Source organism: Brassica napus, chromosome A7, assembly GCF_020379485.1.
Source record: "Brassica napus cultivar Da-Ae chromosome A7, Da-Ae, whole genome shotgun sequence".
NCBI classification, from domain to species: Eukaryota; Viridiplantae; Streptophyta; class Magnoliopsida; order Brassicales; family Brassicaceae; genus Brassica; species Brassica napus.
Window position 1 is genome coordinate 8,932,279 of NC_063440.1, and position 16,884 is coordinate 8,949,162.

Below are 16,884 nucleotides of genomic sequence, written 5' to 3' on the forward strand. Positions count from 1 at the left end.
TATAGATGAGTTAGTTGGACCAAGTAATCCTAAAAATAAATATTACTATTTTATAGTAACTAATAAGGAAGTAATTTAAATATCTAAAAGACTAACATAATATAATGATCGATTAATTAAACTGCAGTAAGTCTATTTATTTTTAATTTTTAATATAACTATAAAAGTTAATAATCATACTTTTTTAGTTTTTAAAAACACACCAACAAATAAAGAAATGACTCTAGAAGACCTATTTTCAACAGAATTATTTAGTAAAGTTTACAAAAAACATATTACTGTATAAATATTTTTTTCTCATGTAATTCTTGCATTTACATCAGATATAACTATATTAAAAAAAATTATAACCAATCATCCACAATATTATTCATTTACAGATTTTATTTGATTTTTAAGTTAATATATGATTTGTAAAATTTAGTAAATTTTAATTATATTTTAATTAGTAACTATAGATGGTAAATTTGTATCAATTTATGTGTTTGTATATAATATGTAATACTTTTAAATTTCGTTAAAATTCCCTTTAAAATCAAATTTACTACTAAATTGTATGATTGAATATCAATAAATTTAAATAATATTTATAGAACAGAGAATAAATAACATGTAATTTTGATAATAATAATAATAATAATAATAATAATAATAATTATTATTATTATTAGTCTGATAACCTATAGTTTTGTTGGAGATAAATAATTTTACTTCTAAACGAATTAAAACAGAGATAGATGACAAAAGAAAAAACGAATACAAACAGATAAATGCTATAATTTTTAGCCGAAAACTTTTGATAGACTGCATCGGATAATAAAGGATGATAAACAAAGACTTTATAAAGGTTGGCCAAGTGGGAGTTTTTAAAAAATGTCAATGGGGTTGTAGAGTTTTCTTAAAGTATACAGCTAAGCCGCACCATATAATATAAATTATTCCATGTTTCTCCAACGAATTGGAGTGTTTGGACTATAATAATTGTTGGTGGTATGTTAATTAATTTATTAATACGGTTTTCACTGTCACATGGTGAGCCAGATTGATAAACGACACCGTCACATATGTTGGCTTCTTGCATGGGAAGTCATAACTTGCTCGCGACTATATATCAATTCATTATTTCAGATATTTATAGAAACTGATAGTATATGTCCAAGTCCTAATAATACCATTGCTTTTGTTGTTAAACTTTGTTTCAGTTTCATTAATGCATTGTAAACGTGTTTAATTATTATTACTACCAAACTAGTAATTGAAGACATTGATTGACAAACCCATTGAAACATGTTAACAACAAATAATAATGATATCTCACCATTTTAGTTGAAAATATTTCTTAGTATTTCAGTTGTATATTAACTAAGATGTAATATTACACATTAAGGAAGGCACAAATAATAGTAACATAACATCTATTGCTAAGCCAAAACAAAAACAAATGGTGATTTTAAGTGAGTTTGTTTCTTCTTCTTCTACTACTAGTCGACTACACTGTTCCCATTTTTGGAGTAACTCATAAAGAATGAGATGAGAGCCCTTCCCAGAGTCAATGGTGAATTTCATTCAAAAGTCCTCATCAATCTTGAATTCGTAGTTCTTATTACCTTCTTGGAGGCTTGACATAACAGATGCCTTCTGATACTCTCCCACTCTCTTCTCAAAGAAGTTTGTCTTCCCTCTGTCATATAAAATAGCAAAAAAAACCACACTTAACAAATGAAGATAAATAACACTGTTCTTGATCAGGTTAATGCATCTTAAGTTGAGTGAAATTCAAAAGAGATATAACTACTTACTGGAGAGATATGAACTCCATCCAGTCAAATGGATTATCTGCTTTGTATCTCCTTTCACATCCCAATGTAACCTACAAAAAAAAAACGAGAGACAAATCCATGAGATTGACACAAAAAGGCAGTTCATGCTGTAAACAAGAGGGAGAATTAACATTAAATCCCTTATACCAGAAGACGGTCTGCGACAAATTGTATGTACTGACTCATGAGGTTTGAGTTCATTCCAATCAGATCGCATGAAAGGGCCTTGCAGACAAACTCTGTCTCAATTTCCACTGCCTCATGAACAATCTGATAAACTTTCTCCACAGGAAGCTGCTTCTGAAGCAAACTGCACAAAGTTTGATAAAAGGTGAATGGATCATATAGTCCAAAATGGCCCTGAGTCTCATTCTCACCTGTACAAGAGACAAGCAAAGTCACAGTGGAGCCCCTCGTCTCTCGATATAAGCTCGTTTGAGAAAGTCAAACCAGGCATAAGACCTCTCTTCTTGAGCCAGAAGATGGCACAGAAGCTGTAAAAAAAGAAGTCATGTAACGCTTATACTCGAAGTCTGCTTGCTATAAAGAGCTACATAGATACCTTCCGGAGAAGAAGATTCCTTCGACGCATGCAAAAGCAACAAGCCTCACAGCAAAAGACATAGGACTGCAGCAGACAAATGGTATAATATACTGATTAGACAGATGTTTCTTGGACCAAATAAATCCGAGCAACAAAAACAAGAAGTTGGGTTGATACCTTTGAATCCAATCTAAACACCATTTAGCCTTGTTGGAAATACAGGGAATGGTCTCGATAGCATTGAACAATCTGTCCTTCTCCTGCGAATCCTTTATAAACGTCTCCAGAAGTTGGCTGTACATCTCTGAAGTTTCTCAACAGTAAAAAAAAATGCTCTAAATCAGTTTTACTTGGTATACTCAAAACCAAAAAACCATAATGCTACCAGTTATAGAGCAACTTGCAAGACCAAAACGTAGGTCGTAGTCTTAGTTAAGTTTACCCGGCTAAATCTAGAAAAACTTAACCATATCAAAGGTCAAACTGGATACTGGCTACAGCAAGTGTTATGGTTTTGGTCCTCAGATGTTAATGTTAATCACCATGACAATAGAACGTAATAGTTCAAGCATCCCTACGAAAACGTACAATCTATCTATCTATCTAACTAAGCTTGTTTTCATCCATCACTTAAGGACATGTCAGAGTTTGAATCAGAACTGAAAACATTAGAGAATATGAAAGTAATAATACACAACAGTATGATGTAGACTTTGACAAGCTTGTCTACTAGCAAAACAGCCGTACCAGAATGAATGTTCTCCATGGCAATTTGAAACCCATAGAAAGCACGAGCCTGAGATAAATCAAAAACACAAAGTGTCCAGCTTCAATATATTAATTCTAATCATGTTCATGCCATGTGTATGTGATTAGAGTATATATATATATATTATATACTCACCTCAGGGACTTGGACATCATTCAAGAATCTAGCAGCCAAATTCTCCAAAACAATCCCATCCGATGCCGCGAAAAAGGCCAGAACATGGCTGATAAAATGTTTCTCTGAATCCGACAACTTTTCCCAGTGCTGCACATCCGTCGATAGATCAACTTCTTCAGCTGCAATACCCATTCATTAAAAAATACTATAAAACAACCACTACGAGAAACAGACCAATCACATACACACGACATGATTAAAGTTGCATTAACAAAGTTGTGAGCTTTCTTAATCAAATTGCACCATTCAAAATAAAGAAAACAAAGAGAGGACAAACCAGTCCAGAAGCTGGCCTCAGCCTTCTTATACATCTCCCAAATCGACTTGTACCTAATTGGGAACATAGTGAACCTCTGGTTCTGCGCCGTTAATAGCGGCTCCTCCGATTCTTCTTCTCCTCCCTCCAAGTCTCTTCTTTGACCATCCTTGAGCGAACCCATTATCACCAATTCGTCTCTCAATTCCCTATTCTTCAGTTCTGTTTGGGCTCTGAGGCTGAGAAACAGAGGATAAGATACATAGAAAGAAAAAAGGAGAAAAACCCTAAAGGCCCTAAGACAAAAACCCTTGATAAGCAAACCGACAAGACAAAAAAAAGCCAAAAAACAAACCTGTCTTGTGTTTTTTTTTTGTCTCTTTGGATGGCGGAAAGCGATCAACTCGTGATCTTCTTCCGTCGTGCTTCTCAACGCAAAATATTTTAACCACAGCAAGAAGGAAAGTAAAAGTAAATAAATACAAAAATCACTTTTAACTATTTTTTAACCTTTTTTAGTTAACGCACGTGTGCATTGTTAGGTGGAAGATTTATATACGCACGTGTGGGTTGTTAATGTGTACCGTCCCTTGCTTAAAGCGGAGGGAGCCTTTGTTCTTGTCTCGGCGAAGAAAGGAAAGAAATGTCGGGTCATCAGTGTACGGAGAACCCGCCTAAGCTGGATCCAAATAGCGGGTCGGGTCATGTAGAGAAGCTAGGCGGCCTCGACAGTTACATCTCTGGTTCCACTCACTCAAAGCTCGCCGTTGTTCTTGTCTCTCATGTTTTCGGTGAGCCTTTTTTTCACTACTTTTCTGACTATTTATTGAGTAAAGTGTTCTTCTCCTCTAAAGAATCAATCTTTCTGAACTTGGTTTGATTTTTGAGAATCTAAGAGAACTTACCCTTTTTGTTTTGTTTGGTCCTCCGCAGGATATGAAACTCCACAACTGAGGTAGTGTACTTACTGTAGATGTAGATGCTTACTAGAACCCCAAAGTGGATATGTTTTCTTGATTGCTTATCAAGTGTATGTATCCCTTTTGTTGATTGGTAGGTTTGTATCACATTTTGGTTGGTAATAGAACCCAAAGAATCTAGTGTCACTGGGCAGTTAATTTTTGTCTCCTTGTGTTAGCTTCTAGATCGTAAATGATATAAGAGCGTTTTGACTTATGTCTTTTTTGGGTTTCTCTATGACTCGAAATAAGTTTCCTGTTGTAACTTGGATTGGGTTTTTGCTTTTTTTTCTGTGAGACAGGAAACTTGCTGACAAAGTTGCAGAAGCTGGATTCTATGCGGTGGTTCCCGACTTCTTCCATGGAGATCCCTATAATCCCGCGAATGAGGATCGACCACTCCCTATCTGGATAAAAGATCACCCACAAGTTAGTTAACTCTTCCGTTATCCAAGTCAGTTTTGTGTGTTTTTTTTCTCTCTGAGGTTTGTAGTGGTCTACTTTTCCATACCTTCTCAGGATCATTTGAAATGGATTACTGTTTGATTGTTTTTCATTGATTATTGCAAAGCTAGATTCTAGTCACTGCTTTATCCTTGTTCTGCTTTTATCCTCATTTGAAATGAGTCCATGGATTGAATTTGTAGGACAAGGGTTTTGAGGACTCAAAGCCAGTAGTTGAGGCCTTGAAGAACAAAGGCTTAACTACAGTTGGAGCAGTAGGGTTCTGCTGGGGTGGTGAGTTTGGTTTTGCTTCTTCCCATCTTAACAAAATCTTATCTGTATTTGTAACAAAATGTTATCCATATTCTGTAACATAACTCTTTTTGTCTTTCTTCTTGGGTGTTTGATCACAGCAAAAGTTGCAGTGGAACTGGCAAAGCAAGAGCTTGTTAAAGCTGTTGTTTTGTTACATCCTTCTCGTGTTACGGTGGATGATATCAATGGTAATTCGATATCTGATTATGATTTTACTTGTTTCCCTTCTCTTTTGCTGCTAATGCTAATGCTAATGTGATGACCGTGATTGAACCAGGGGTGAAGGTTCCAATTTCTGTGTTAGGAGCTGAATACGATCAAGTGACTCCTCCAGAACTCGTCAAGCAATTCCAAAATGTTTTAGCTACAAAACCTGAGGTACTGTGCCCCGCTTATCCATATCTTTATTGATGATCTGTTTTAGGAAGAAAATCTCTCTTTAGCTTCTGTATATCTTTCTTCAAGTTGATAGATTTCATATTTGAATCTCCTGCAATCTGATTTTAACCATCAAGCGAATTATGATGTTGCAGGTGAAAAGTTTTGTGAAGATATTCCCAAGAGTCAAACATGGTTGGACTGTTAGGTACGACCCCAATGATCCATCTGAAGTTGAAGCCGCAGAGGAAGCTCACAAGGACATGCTCGTTTGGCTCACCAACCATGTCAAGTGAGGAACTTTGGCACGGTCTAAGGCTTTGGTTTACACAGAATAAAGTACTCGAGAAGCTGTAAGAAAAGTGTTTTTAAATAAATAATGTACTATCATCAATCAATCTTCCTTGAGTGTATTATTTAGAAACAAGTACTTTGCAAAGGAATAATTGAATCATCAAATGTTTGTAACAAGAGTAAGAGGATAAAGAACACCAAATACAGAGCCAAGAACCCAAACAATTTGAATAAAATCATAACCAAAGCCAAACAATGTTAAACCTATCATGACAAATCACTGAAAACAACAAAAACAAACTAGTTTTGGACATATATGCACGGACTTCACCAAATTCCCAAAATCAAATTTATCAATAACTGGAATCATTTGTTGTTTTTGAAGAAGTTGAGATCCCACTTACGTATTAACCCGTCAAAGACTTTGCCTGATGCGCTACTAGTACGTTCAACTGTCACTGTGGCCTTTGTATCTGCCGACATGTCACCGTTCTCTCTTTCCTCCTGGCTCGTGCAGCCAGGCACAGAAGCATCTACGGGTGATGTTAGAGAATCCGAGGTCCCATTTGGAGCTTTGGACTCGGAAGATGATGGTGCTACATCCCCGCCAACTGTTGCTGGACTGGAAGCAGTATCAGTAGTCTCTGACTGGTTTGCTTGAGTTGAAGTTGATTCTTTCCTAGAAAGAAGGGGTTCTTGTGCAGTTTGAAAAGAATTGCTGCCAAGAACTCTCTTCTCGGGAGATTCTTTTTTCTCAAGACTTTGCACTTCCAAGTCCTTTAATGACTCCATCACTGCTTTCATAAGCATCTGAACCAAGTAATAAGACTATGAGAATGCCGATAGAACATGAGACAATACTACAAGGTTTAGTTAATGTAGAATATCCACTTTTTTTTTAATCTCACCCTTTCTTCTTCCTCTGCATTAGATGGGATGTCCTCCAAGTGATACTCCAGATATTGGTCATCATCTAAAGCCATCGCAAGCTGAGGAGGGTACTGATCATGATCACCATTTGACAAATCAAAGCTTATCATATCAGGAGATGATGAACTGTCTTCACGGCCATCATGATTCTCTTTTTCCTGAAACGAAATCATTATGCCACATGGCGATCTTCATTTCCTTGATTTCTTTTCATTTTTTTATGTACAAGAATATAAGAGAGTCACCCTAACACATCTCTCTCTACTGTTGTTCATCTAATTACCATTATATGATCAAACGACCATATGCTTAAACATGGTGACTAGTAACTATAAACACAAGAAAGAAAATAATGAAACTGATCTTATACCTTAGTTTCTGATGGAGAACCGTTGGATGTGACATTCGAAGGAACCTGAACGAAGTAATAGACACCCATCAATACTACGATGAAGAAAGCTTGAAACTACAACCCACAGCCTTCTCTTTTACTATATTCATAAGCTTTAAGCTCTTTCTGTAAGGTTCTATAATCAGAATGCAATGAAGGAATATGAAAACTGGAATTTCGGAACGTTAGGTGAGCAATTGATTGCTTATCATCAGAATTATGGAAAACAGAACATCAAACCTATGCATAAGTGAACTGTATTAGACATTATCAATTAAAAAGACCAAGATTAGCCACGAATTACTGACATCTGTACGACTCATGGGTCTTTTCACGCGGACTTCATTGATTGCCTCAGAGATGCTACTCCCGGCTAAACCTGAATAGTGACAAAAGATGTCACCTTTGAGCTCAAATATCAGAAACTTAATGAGGAAGACCAGTATGACTCACTCTTCTGCACTGATGATTGTGGAATAGTTGTGTCATGCATAGTGCCCCAACTGCCCTGAACATAAAATAAACAACACTATTGACGTTTTTTGAAGCAGAAACAAGAGAGAAAAGTATACAGTCATAAGTGCCAGATGACATTACCTTTGCTAAGTACTCATCTAACGGGTCATAAAATGTCGGCCCCGTAACCTCTGGAGGACGAAGGACGTTATGGAAAAAGATATTTATCGAATCAAAATAGAACTGAGGCCGAGGAGAGTTGTGATCTCCCTCAAACTTGATGATATTTTTGTCACCCTGCCCATAGTCATAAGCAAGATGTTAAAGCATATAGAGGCTAGCAGAAGAGAACATATAAAGATGAACAATGGGCAAGATGAAGGAAGGCTAGCAAGAATTGGAAACTTACTACGTAGGCTTCATATATAAGATCTGAATGATGAGGGCGAATAAAGTCATCATCTAAGGCATGTCCAAATAAAACTGGAACAAAACTAGACTTTGCTACCTGCAGCATGAAAGATAAATATTTTACCAATCAAAAACTCTCCCAACTAGAAGGATGATCATGACAAAAAAGATAGACAATTAAGTAGAGAACACAACCTTAATGGTATTCAGATCCGTTATATCGAACTTTGCTTTTTTCTGAATAGCTCTCCGCATAAACTGTATTGCAAATTTCACCTGAACATACAATGAAAGAGATTAAACCATAGAAAAAAACAATGTGGAAAACTTTGTAGTAGAGAGAACAATAGCACCAGAAAGATTCTAACAATTACTTACGGTAAACTTTGGTAAACGGAACTTATATGTATCAACAAGTTCCATCATCAGATCAACCAAATCGGAGAAGGGGCTATCTAAAATCATTCCTGCAATGGAAGGATCCTCAGCTCCATACATCAAGCTGTAACAGAAAAGATGATCAAGACAATGACATCACAGTTTAGCACGCAAGACAAGTGATGGCAATAATAAATTGCTTATTTCACAACTTCATCTTAGCTCTTATGGTGGTTCAAGTGAGACATGTGTTAGGTATGGCTAATAACTGGAAAGTACCACAGTATCTATTCACCTCTCTAAAGCTACTGAAAGTTTCACAGCATAATAAATCGCCCGTACGATTTACTTTCATTGATACTGTTCCAAACCATTACTTAAACTTTATGCAACAAGGAAAAATGAATATGCTCTTATTAAATTGACAAATCAGAGACTGGAAGGAACCTCGTGACAGCACCCATTGAACGCCCCCATAACCCTATCAGGGATATATTTCCATCCTGACGCAAAAACTCAACAACAGCCTTCAGATCATCCTTCTGCAAACACTCACAACAGGTTTACCAATTGTTCAGAAGAACGATCACCAATCTCTCAGAATAAACAGTAATTTTCTAGGTGAAGAAAAAGACACAGAGAAACTGGTGAAGGACCAAAATCAAATGGAATATGTGTTCATACAGATAAAGATAGGATGCCTCTGTAGCGGATAAGGAAAATGCTAAATGTATTTTGAAGAACTAGAAGAGATAAACAAGAATGATGAAAGGAGCACATACTTCGTTCCAGCCTAAGGTGACATGTTCCCCGCCAGAGAGACCAGATCCCGAAAAGTCAAGAGTGAAAACTGTGATGTTTGAAGGCAGCAACATAATTGCGGCTTCACTACCATCCGCTCTACATCCACTGAATGACAAAGTTGCAGGGAACCATTAAGTAATGCTAAAAAATCACGATGGTCCTCAACAGGAAACAAAAGGGTAAAAGGAAATACTGTACAACGTTAACAAATATGATAGTTAATAGCACAAAAGATCTTTGTCAAAAACGTTCATGTACGTACCTGTTACCATGGCAATATATTACGCAGGGCAAAGGTTTTCCTTCAGGGCGTTCAACAGGCATGTAATGACTACACTGGAGAACATCTCCCCTACTGTTTTTAATCTGCCAAAAACGCATCCGAATAACACTATTCACTTACTAATGAGGAGTTGACAAACAATTCTGATCAGTTTCCCTTTAATAAGGTTCAAAAACTACATACACACAACTTATCTTTCAATAAATAGACTTTTGACTAAGAACAAACAACACACGTTTTTTAACAAAAAAAAAAAAAAAAAACAAACCACACACGTGTTGGGTTGCAAATCCCATATATGACTAGAGACATCCAAATTTTGTTTTACATAAGATGAGAAACGAAAAAAGAAAGATTTTGTTACCTCTAAATCTTTTCTTTGATACCACCTGCCTTTCATCATGAAGTCCTTTTCCAAGAGATCATGTTCCGGGTCATACTCAGCTCTGCATTCACAATTTCACATAACAAGTCAAATAAACAAAATGAAACAATAATCTGGCGGATGTTTTATAACATAGTAACGTCTCACAAGTCTTAGACAGTAATATCAAATATAAACAGTAGAATCTGAGTGGTAAAATTTCAGAAGAGAGCACGTGGGTGCCCAGTAAAAAAAAAATTGATTCTTCTGACTCAGAAGAAGGTCAAGCAAAAGTACAAGTTGATATGAATGCTAAGTAGGAAGAAGACAAACTGCAAAAGGGGTTTCGAAGGAAGCGGAAAATGACAAATCTAAAATTCAATGCCTACACGATTGAATCTAATACGGCCCTGTTCGTTTTGTGAATTGGATGAGAATTCCAGACGCGGCATCCGAGCGCAGTAATTGGATGCAGCAATCAGATGTCGTTCGTTCGTGATTCTGGATATTCTGGATCATGCGTCTGGAAATTGTATCTGGATGCAGTTATGTTCGTTTTGTATTCTGTATTTTGTATCTGGATGAGTTTTTTTGTCAAATGACCAAAAACTCTTTTTCTTCTCTTTTGGTCTAAACATGTATATAACTATATCTAAAAGTGAAACTAATTTGTAAAAAATTATGTTTAACTGCAAATGAAATATACATAATAAAAATAAATATCAAATTCTATTTTCATGTTTTATAACATTATAAAGTAACAATAATAAACATTAAACTCTATTTTCATGTTTTACAACAATGATAACATCAAACTCAAATGACTTAAAGTATTTTAACTTCTCTACTCAAAACATCAAACCTTGCGGTGTCTGTGTTTTAAAGAAAAATGCAAATTTGAACTATTGTTGTAAGAGCTTGAACTGCAACAATTCGAACCTGTGCATCCTCAAAAGATTAGTAGCCTACACTGACAGCAACACTGCATCTAGGACTCCAGCTGAAATGCCAGAAGAAAATCAAATATCAGATGTAATAAAGTAACACAGCTTATCACATCAGCTATTTTCTGTAACAGTTACAGCCACTAAACAGTTAGTAAAGCTTAGGTAAAAAGAGAGAGAGCAAACGAGAATGTTGAGAATGACTTACATCCTTTCCAGGGACAGATGCCATTGAAGCTTGAACAGATAGTCACTGAGACAAAAATAAAAACAAAAACGAGTTAAGATAACAAGTAAATAAAATGTCTAATATGATCATATAAAACAAGTGAAGCTTGAGCATATAAAACAAGTGAAGTACATTCTATGCAAACTCTTTTCTAAAAGGAAAAAGCAATGCACATAAGATATCAAACTTCAGCTCTAATAAAACAAGAGCTTCCTTGTATTAAGAGCTACGGATAAATGAAGGTGGGAAAGTAATCATTTTCTTCCCTCAGAACACAATGAAACAAGAAGACCATACTAAAAGACTCTTAAGCGCAAACTAACAAAGACACAGTCACAGAAAAGAGAACAGAGCTCTACAAACCAACACACAAGAGGCAGGAGAAGTCTTGCGTGTAAGGAGAAGCTGGCGGAGCTGCGGGAGAGGCAGGAGAAGTCTTGCGGAGAAGCTGGAGAGGAGCGTGCGAAGATTGAGGAGTCTAGAGAGAGGCTTAGGTCGATGGTGAGTCGGTTTCTAGGGGAAGAGATTGTTGATGACGAAGAGTCTGGTGTGAATAACTCTTCGCTCAATGCTAGGGAGATGGCTGAGAGAGTTGATGAGGTTGTGAACAGAGTGATTAGCTTGGAGGGTGCTGTTTCCTCGCAGAGTGCTTTGATAGAGGGGATTCATGGTTGAAGAGAGGTTGCAGAGAATCAGATTTGATTTCGACGGCAACAAAACAATTTTATTTTTTAGGTTTAGAAATCAAAGGCAAAATTTGTAATTTTTAAGATAAATTAAGGGTATTATCGATTTTTATTACTTTTGGATGAGTTTACTGTTTCTGGAAGCGTTTAAAAATCTCATCCAGAATTCCCGAAAAATCCGGATGAGTTGTGAAAATATATTTGGATGCTGCGTCCAACTTAACCGCCTATTTCGCACCAAACGAACATCGGTCCGCGTCTGCGTCTGGATGCCGCGTCCAGTTCACGAAACGAACAGGGCCTACTTACGATGACAATTCCGAAATCAGGAAATCGAAAGATGAAAGCTTTAAAGACAAATCAAAGAGGAAGGAAGGGAGGAAGGTTGACAAACCTTGGAGGTCGAATGATGAAGTTGACAAGCTGCTCCATTTCCAGAATCAAAAATAAAATTAACACTCTCTTCTCATAATATATCTTTATCTTCTCTCGATTCGTCAACTCGAACCGAAATGATTCGATTAATTAAGAAAGTGCAATTTGGCCTGTAAAAAACCCAAAGTCGAAGAAGTTGTTTCAGAGAGAAAGAGAGAGAGAGATCGAAAGGGAAAGAGAGAAGCTTTTCTAGAACGGATTATTGTTGTTGAGGCTGGAGACTGTTTGTTTGTTTTTGTTTTTCCATTTCATATTTAATATATTAATTAATAAAGTATTTAAAACTTGTAAGTAACCAATATTTTTGCCCCTTACGAAATTTATGACTTATTTGGCTCTAACACTCTTATTTTTTTATCGTCACAACATGAGTATCAACATAAATCTATTTCAAATTTTGAAATTCAATCGGTTATCAACTTATTTCATTCTTTCAAATCCTCTCATTCAATAACAACACCCTATAAAAAAGCGAATACATTACTTTAGAAAAAAAAACTATTTATTTTTTATTCCATGCTATATATATGAAGAGACATTGTTATTACTAGAGCAGGTGGCGTGTTGAGTGGAGGATTCTTTGGTGGTAAATCTGCTGGTGAGACTATCTTGGTAGTGGTCAAAAACAGTCGAATGGAAGTGAAGTTGTAGTGAGCCACCTTGATTTTGAATTTCTTTGTATGGCCTATTGTATCAATAAAACACCGTGGCAGTGAAACTTTAAGCTCAGCCGCATCTCCACCATTTTCCTAATATAACAGAATACATTTATCAACTTGGTAGACTCTATGATTAAAATAAGTGTCAAGATTATGGAAATTATCATTTATCAACAGAACAACAATTACCTGAACATAAGTGTCGATCAATTCTGTTGCTTTCCTGCCTGTGAGACCTTTCTCAGCATCTCCGAGAATGATGAACGTGCACTGCTCCTCATTATCATAGACAGACAGCTCCACCCGATAGCTGGTTAAAAACCAAGTGATTAGTATATACATTGTCGATTGAAAACATATCTGAGAAGAGAAACTTACTTGGCTACTGCAGTAGCATTTTCATTCCTGCATTTTGGACAAAGCAATGTTGTTGGCCCACGGTTTAACTTGGTCTGGTAATCTTTGCAAGCAATGTAATACCACTCAGTGCTAAGCTTGACATCATCAATTGTGGCAATGCAGTCAAAGTAGGCAACCTGAAATCACATCTTAAGGGTTGTCAGCAACTACATTGAGAAAAGTGTTTGATTCTAATAACGGAATGGGATTACCTGAGCAGGCTGACGCTTGAGGAAGGCGGCAATCTCACTTATTGTGAGAGTCTCAGCTTTGACCACCTCAACAGAGTTCACCAAAGAAGTTACAGAAGGGTTCGTGGTCAACCTTGCAAAGAATTTTAAATCAGGCGACCATCAAAGGTGTTAAACACATAATAGACTAATCTATAGATTGTTTCTAAAAAAATAAAATACTAACCAGGCCAAGTATTCCTTGGTGGGGTCAACCTCTTCATCCAAAAACACTTTTGAAGGACATTGAACTTAGGCACAATTTCCCTGTCAATATAGAAACAGTTAGTGGTAGGTTTATCTAACTAAGTGTGAGTGATCAGGAATTCTTATATTGAGTTTGAGAGATTATCACCGAGGCTCTTAGGATTGACCGTTGTAACCAATAGAACAGTTGGAGTGGCTGCACTTGTGTCAAACTTCAGGCGAAAACTTTCTGCGGCTTTGTCCCATAGGTAGACGTTAATCACTGGACCGCTGTAGTTAACAAAGAGAAGATGTTTAATTTAAGTAAGAATCATAAATTAGAAAATGATATTTATGTATTGGTCGAACTACAACAGCTTACTCTTTAAGCTGCAAATGGACCATCACTTTCCGAGAAGCTGAGTCATCACTGGTGCACAAAACCGGACGCTGATGGAGAGCCTGGCCATCAACCAGCTTAAGGTGGCCAACAACATCTACAACAAACAGTTACACGCAATACAAATTTAACCACTTGGAATGGTTAAACATGATAAGAAAATATTTAAACCTTACCGTGAAGATCCCCTCTGAGATCGCAGTTGGCTTCAAAATCTGAAAAGGAATGGATCCTAAAGCGCTCTGTCAAAATGCCTTCAATGTCTTCTTCAACCTTCGATAAGGCAAAGGCATGGGAGATGCAAATTACCAGCCTCTGATCAGCAACATGGTACATCACCTTGCTGTTGGACGCATATAAGTTTGTCAGTGTGTAGACTCTCCCACGCTGGAGCTCTTTCTCATACTGGTTGCGACGGTTCTGATCGATGAACCCCTGAGCCAAAGTTTCCTACAGAACAGAAAAACAATACTGAGTCAGTTGAATAGCTCAAAGTAGAGTGTGTTATTTGAGAAATATTTTTTTTATTATAACCGCTCAATTAGAAAGATATAAGGCAACAAAAACAAAATTTTCAGTTAGAAAGATATAAGGCAACAAACACAAAATTTCAAGTTTCAGTATTACTCAAAGCCATGTTCTATACTAATCTAATCTATACCACAACACTATTAAGTGATTAATGAGAGAGGAAAACTCTATATCACAACACTATAAAGTGTTAATGAGACAGGAAAACAAATCTGGATTACGCTAATATAATTTCAAATAAATAAATCAAGTTTTTTTCCAATAAATCACCCCAATATATACGCTAATCTAATGAGACATAAAGATTAAAAGCGTTTAAGGCTACAGAAACAAACTTTCCAGTTCTAATCTCTATCACGCTATATAATAGGTACATGAACAACAATGAAACATGAAAACAAATCTAGGTTACGCTAATATAATTTCAAATAAATAAATCAAGTTTTTTTCCAATAAATCATCCCAATATATACGCTAATCTAATGAGACATGATGATTAAAAGCGTTTAAGACTACAGAAAAAAACTTTTCAGTTCTAATTTCTATCACGCTATATAATAGGTACATGAACAACAATGAGACATGAAAACAAATCTGGGTTACGCTAATATAATTTCAAATAAATAAATCAAGTGTTTTTCCAATAAATTACCCATATATATACGCTAATCTAATGAGACATGAAGACATACCTCCGTATCGATCATAAGCATCTCGATCCCAAAAAGGATGATTGGTCCTCCTTTGACATTCTTGCGAGCATCCCAGAAATGAAGAAGCTAAACTGCATGGTGGAATCTCATGGTCCTGGTGAAACATGTCAGAAGAGGAGAGGAGGAGAAGCTTCGCCGGTGCGGATTGCAGTCTCTTTCGCCATGATTAAAGTATAGAGCTAACGATCTGAGGTAAGAGAGATAAGGGTATGATCTGAGGTAAGAGAGATAAGGGTATAAATAGGGATCTAGATAGAAGTTGGAGGGGGATGTGGAAGGTCCGTAGGGATCTTGAGTGGAGGCTTTAAGGGAGAACATTGAAGTTCCAGCCCTTTCATCGGAGGCGTTATGCGGGAAGAGTTTGGGGAGACGAAGAGAATCGCCATGGGGGAAGAAAAATGGGGGAGACGGCGATTAGGGTTACTGAGAGGATGAGCGAGCTTTAGCTTTAGTTTTACGGAGACGGCGATTAGGGTTAATAAGCTGGGCTGCGAGATTTTTCTTTACCTGGTCCACCAGCAAATCGTAGCCAATTTTGTAAACAACGAAGCCCAAACCTTTTATTGCAATTTTAATTCGAAGCCCAGTCCGCTAGTGTGACATAGCAGTTTGATAGGTGAGAATTATTTTGCCCATGTGGTACCCTTTAAAAGCTCTCAAATTAGCCCCTTTTATATAGTCGGATTCTTTTTTTTTTACAGATTTACTTAAATTAAATAATCATTTCTTAATTATTGTAAAGCATGGGAAGAGAGTAGAAGATTTTATCCAAAATATAGGTTTCACATGAATCACATCATTTAAAATTTAATTACCACAATTCTTTTTTTTTTAATTACCACAATTCTTGCTATCAACAGATTATTCAGAAATATCTGATAGTTGCTGTAGATTTTATATGATCTGGTATCGATCAGTATAAGATCATATATCAAATCGAAAGTCTTACATGGTTTTCGTGTAAATGTTTATGATCTGAAATTTGAATCACACTTATAAACTATGTTAATCAACTAACATCTTCTTCACAAAAGTATAACGAACAACAAAAATTTGTTAAGTAATATAAAGATTTTTTTCTAAAATGAATGATATAAGATTTTGCAATATATTTTCAGATATTCAGATATGAAAAACACACAAATAGTTAATTAATTTCAATAACATTTTGATAATTTCATTTGCAAAAATGGTAACCAATAATAATCTACTAATAATAGCAATCCTAATTAATTCCAAAGGTTGTGAATTCCACTTGAAAGGTTGTGTCTTTTGTAAAAAATGTCAAGAAGAGTTGTGTCTTTTTAAAAAAAAAATCAAAGGTTGTGAATTCCACTTATGTTGAAAGGTTGTGTCTTTTATAAAAAATGTCAAGAAGAGTTGTGTCTTTTAAAAAAAAAAATCAATGTTAGAAGGTTGTGTGTCTTTTCTAAAAATTCATAGCAATCCTAATTAATTCTAAAGGTTGTGAATTCCACTTATGTTGAAATGTTGTGTAT

The 16,884-nt window shown here is 36.0% G+C and overlaps 4 protein-coding genes across 8 annotated transcripts; 1 reads left to right on the forward strand and 3 right to left on the reverse strand.

Annotated features, from left to right (window-relative positions):
- Nucleotides 1–1,288: 1,288 nt before the first annotated feature.
- Nucleotides 1,289–3,799, reverse strand: LOC106357872 (ribonucleoside-diphosphate reductase small chain A). The gene is made up of 9 exons (XM_013797586.3): nt 3,588–3,799; nt 3,269–3,429; nt 3,112–3,160; nt 2,542–2,668; nt 2,383–2,448; nt 2,198–2,314; nt 1,968–2,130; nt 1,800–1,870; nt 1,289–1,681 (listed from the first exon to the last, which is right to left on the reverse strand). The coding sequence occupies exons 1-9, from the start codon at nt 3,748–3,750 to the stop codon at nt 1,567–1,569; spliced, it is 1,032 nt and encodes a 343-aa protein (XP_013653040.1). The 5' UTR covers nt 3,751–3,799; the 3' UTR covers nt 1,289–1,566.
- A 76-nt stretch (nt 3,800–3,875) lies between these two features.
- LOC106357874 (endo-1,3;1,4-beta-D-glucanase) lies at nt 3,876–6,133 on the forward strand. The gene is made up of 7 exons (XM_013797589.3): nt 3,876–4,357; nt 4,500–4,521; nt 4,828–4,954; nt 5,173–5,263; nt 5,383–5,472; nt 5,562–5,662; nt 5,818–6,133. Exons 1-7 carry the CDS (start codon nt 4,210–4,212, stop codon nt 5,956–5,958), a joined length of 720 nt encoding a protein of 239 aa, XP_013653043.1. The 5' UTR covers nt 3,876–4,209; the 3' UTR covers nt 5,959–6,133.
- Nucleotides 6,080–12,509, reverse strand: LOC106357871. 5 transcript variants are annotated; one of them, XM_013797585.3, is made up of 16 exons: nt 12,227–12,509; nt 11,126–11,170; nt 10,913–10,973; nt 9,974–10,055; nt 9,589–9,692; nt 9,305–9,431; nt 8,970–9,064; nt 8,523–8,646; nt 8,340–8,420; nt 8,143–8,241; nt 7,875–8,030; nt 7,731–7,785; nt 7,586–7,656; nt 7,257–7,301; nt 6,865–7,044; nt 6,080–6,766 (listed from the first exon to the last, which is right to left on the reverse strand). In XM_013797585.3, exons 3-16 carry the CDS (start codon nt 10,918–10,920, stop codon nt 6,323–6,325), a joined length of 1,671 nt encoding a protein of 556 aa, XP_013653039.2. In that variant the 5' UTR covers nt 10,921–10,973; nt 11,126–11,170; nt 12,227–12,509; the 3' UTR covers nt 6,080–6,322. The 5 variants fall into 5 exon arrangements, with proteins under 5 accessions (XP_013653039.2, XP_048592521.1, XP_048592523.1 ...); XM_048736564.1 differs by lacking the exon at nt 12,227–12,509 and adding an exon at nt 11,510–12,131; XM_048736566.1 differs by lacking the exon at nt 12,227–12,509 and adding an exon at nt 11,506–12,131.
- Nucleotides 12,510–12,710: 201 nt separating this feature from the next.
- On the reverse strand, nt 12,711–15,385 carry LOC106355092. The gene is made up of 10 exons (XM_013795105.3): nt 15,365–15,385; nt 14,318–14,591; nt 14,124–14,238; nt 13,911–14,032; nt 13,743–13,806; nt 13,538–13,649; nt 13,305–13,462; nt 13,116–13,236; nt 12,816–13,016; nt 12,711–12,728 (listed from the first exon to the last, which is right to left on the reverse strand). Exons 1-10 carry the CDS (start codon nt 15,383–15,385, stop codon nt 12,711–12,713), a joined length of 1,206 nt encoding a protein of 401 aa, XP_013650559.3.
- Nucleotides 15,386–16,884: the final 1,499 nt, after the last annotated feature.

Excerpts from the sequence above, each read along its gene's own strand:
- LOC106357872 (XM_013797586.3), bottom strand. The coding sequence starts at position 3,750 with ATGGGTTCGCTCAAGGATGGTCAAAGAAGAGACTTGGAGGGAGGAGAA. Across the intron at positions 2,315-2,382 it reads GGAATCTTCTTCTCCGGAAG|CTTCTGTGCCATCTTCTGGC; the intron begins GTATCTATGTAG and ends CTTTTTTTACAG. Across the intron at positions 1,682-1,799 it reads ATGGAGTTCATATCTCTCCA|AGGGAAGACAAACTTCTTTG; the intron begins GTAAGTAGTTAT and ends TTTATATGACAG.
- LOC106357874 (XM_013797589.3), top strand. The coding sequence starts at position 4,210 with ATGTCGGGTCATCAGTGTACGGAGAACCCGCCTAAGCTGGATCCAAAT. Across the intron at positions 4,955-5,172 it reads GGATAAAAGATCACCCACAA|GACAAGGGTTTTGAGGACTC; the intron begins GTTAGTTAACTC and ends TTGAATTTGTAG. Across the intron at positions 5,264-5,382 it reads AGTAGGGTTCTGCTGGGGTG|CAAAAGTTGCAGTGGAACTG; the intron begins GTGAGTTTGGTT and ends GTTTGATCACAG.
- LOC106357871 (XM_013797583.3), bottom strand. The coding sequence starts at position 12,264 with ATGGAGCAGCTTGTCAACTTCATCATTCGACCTCCAAG. Across the intron at positions 7,657-7,730 it reads ACAATCATCAGTGCAGAAGA|GTTTAGCCGGGAGTAGCATC; the intron begins GTGAGTCATACT and ends GTCACTATTCAG. Across the intron at positions 7,302-7,585 it reads GACCCATGAGTCGTACAGAT|GTTCCTTCGAATGTCACATC; the intron begins GTCAGTAATTCG and ends TACTTCGTTCAG.
- LOC106355092 (XM_013795105.3), bottom strand. The coding sequence starts at position 15,385 with ATGCTTATGATCGATACGGAG. Across the intron at positions 14,592-15,364 it reads TGCTTATGATCGATACGGAG|GAAACTTTGGCTCAGGGGTT; the intron begins GTATGTCTTCAT and ends TCTGTTCTGTAG. Across the intron at positions 13,463-13,537 it reads TCAAGCGTCAGCCTGCTCAG|GTTGCCTACTTTGACTGCAT; the intron begins GTAATCCCATTC and ends ATGTGATTTCAG.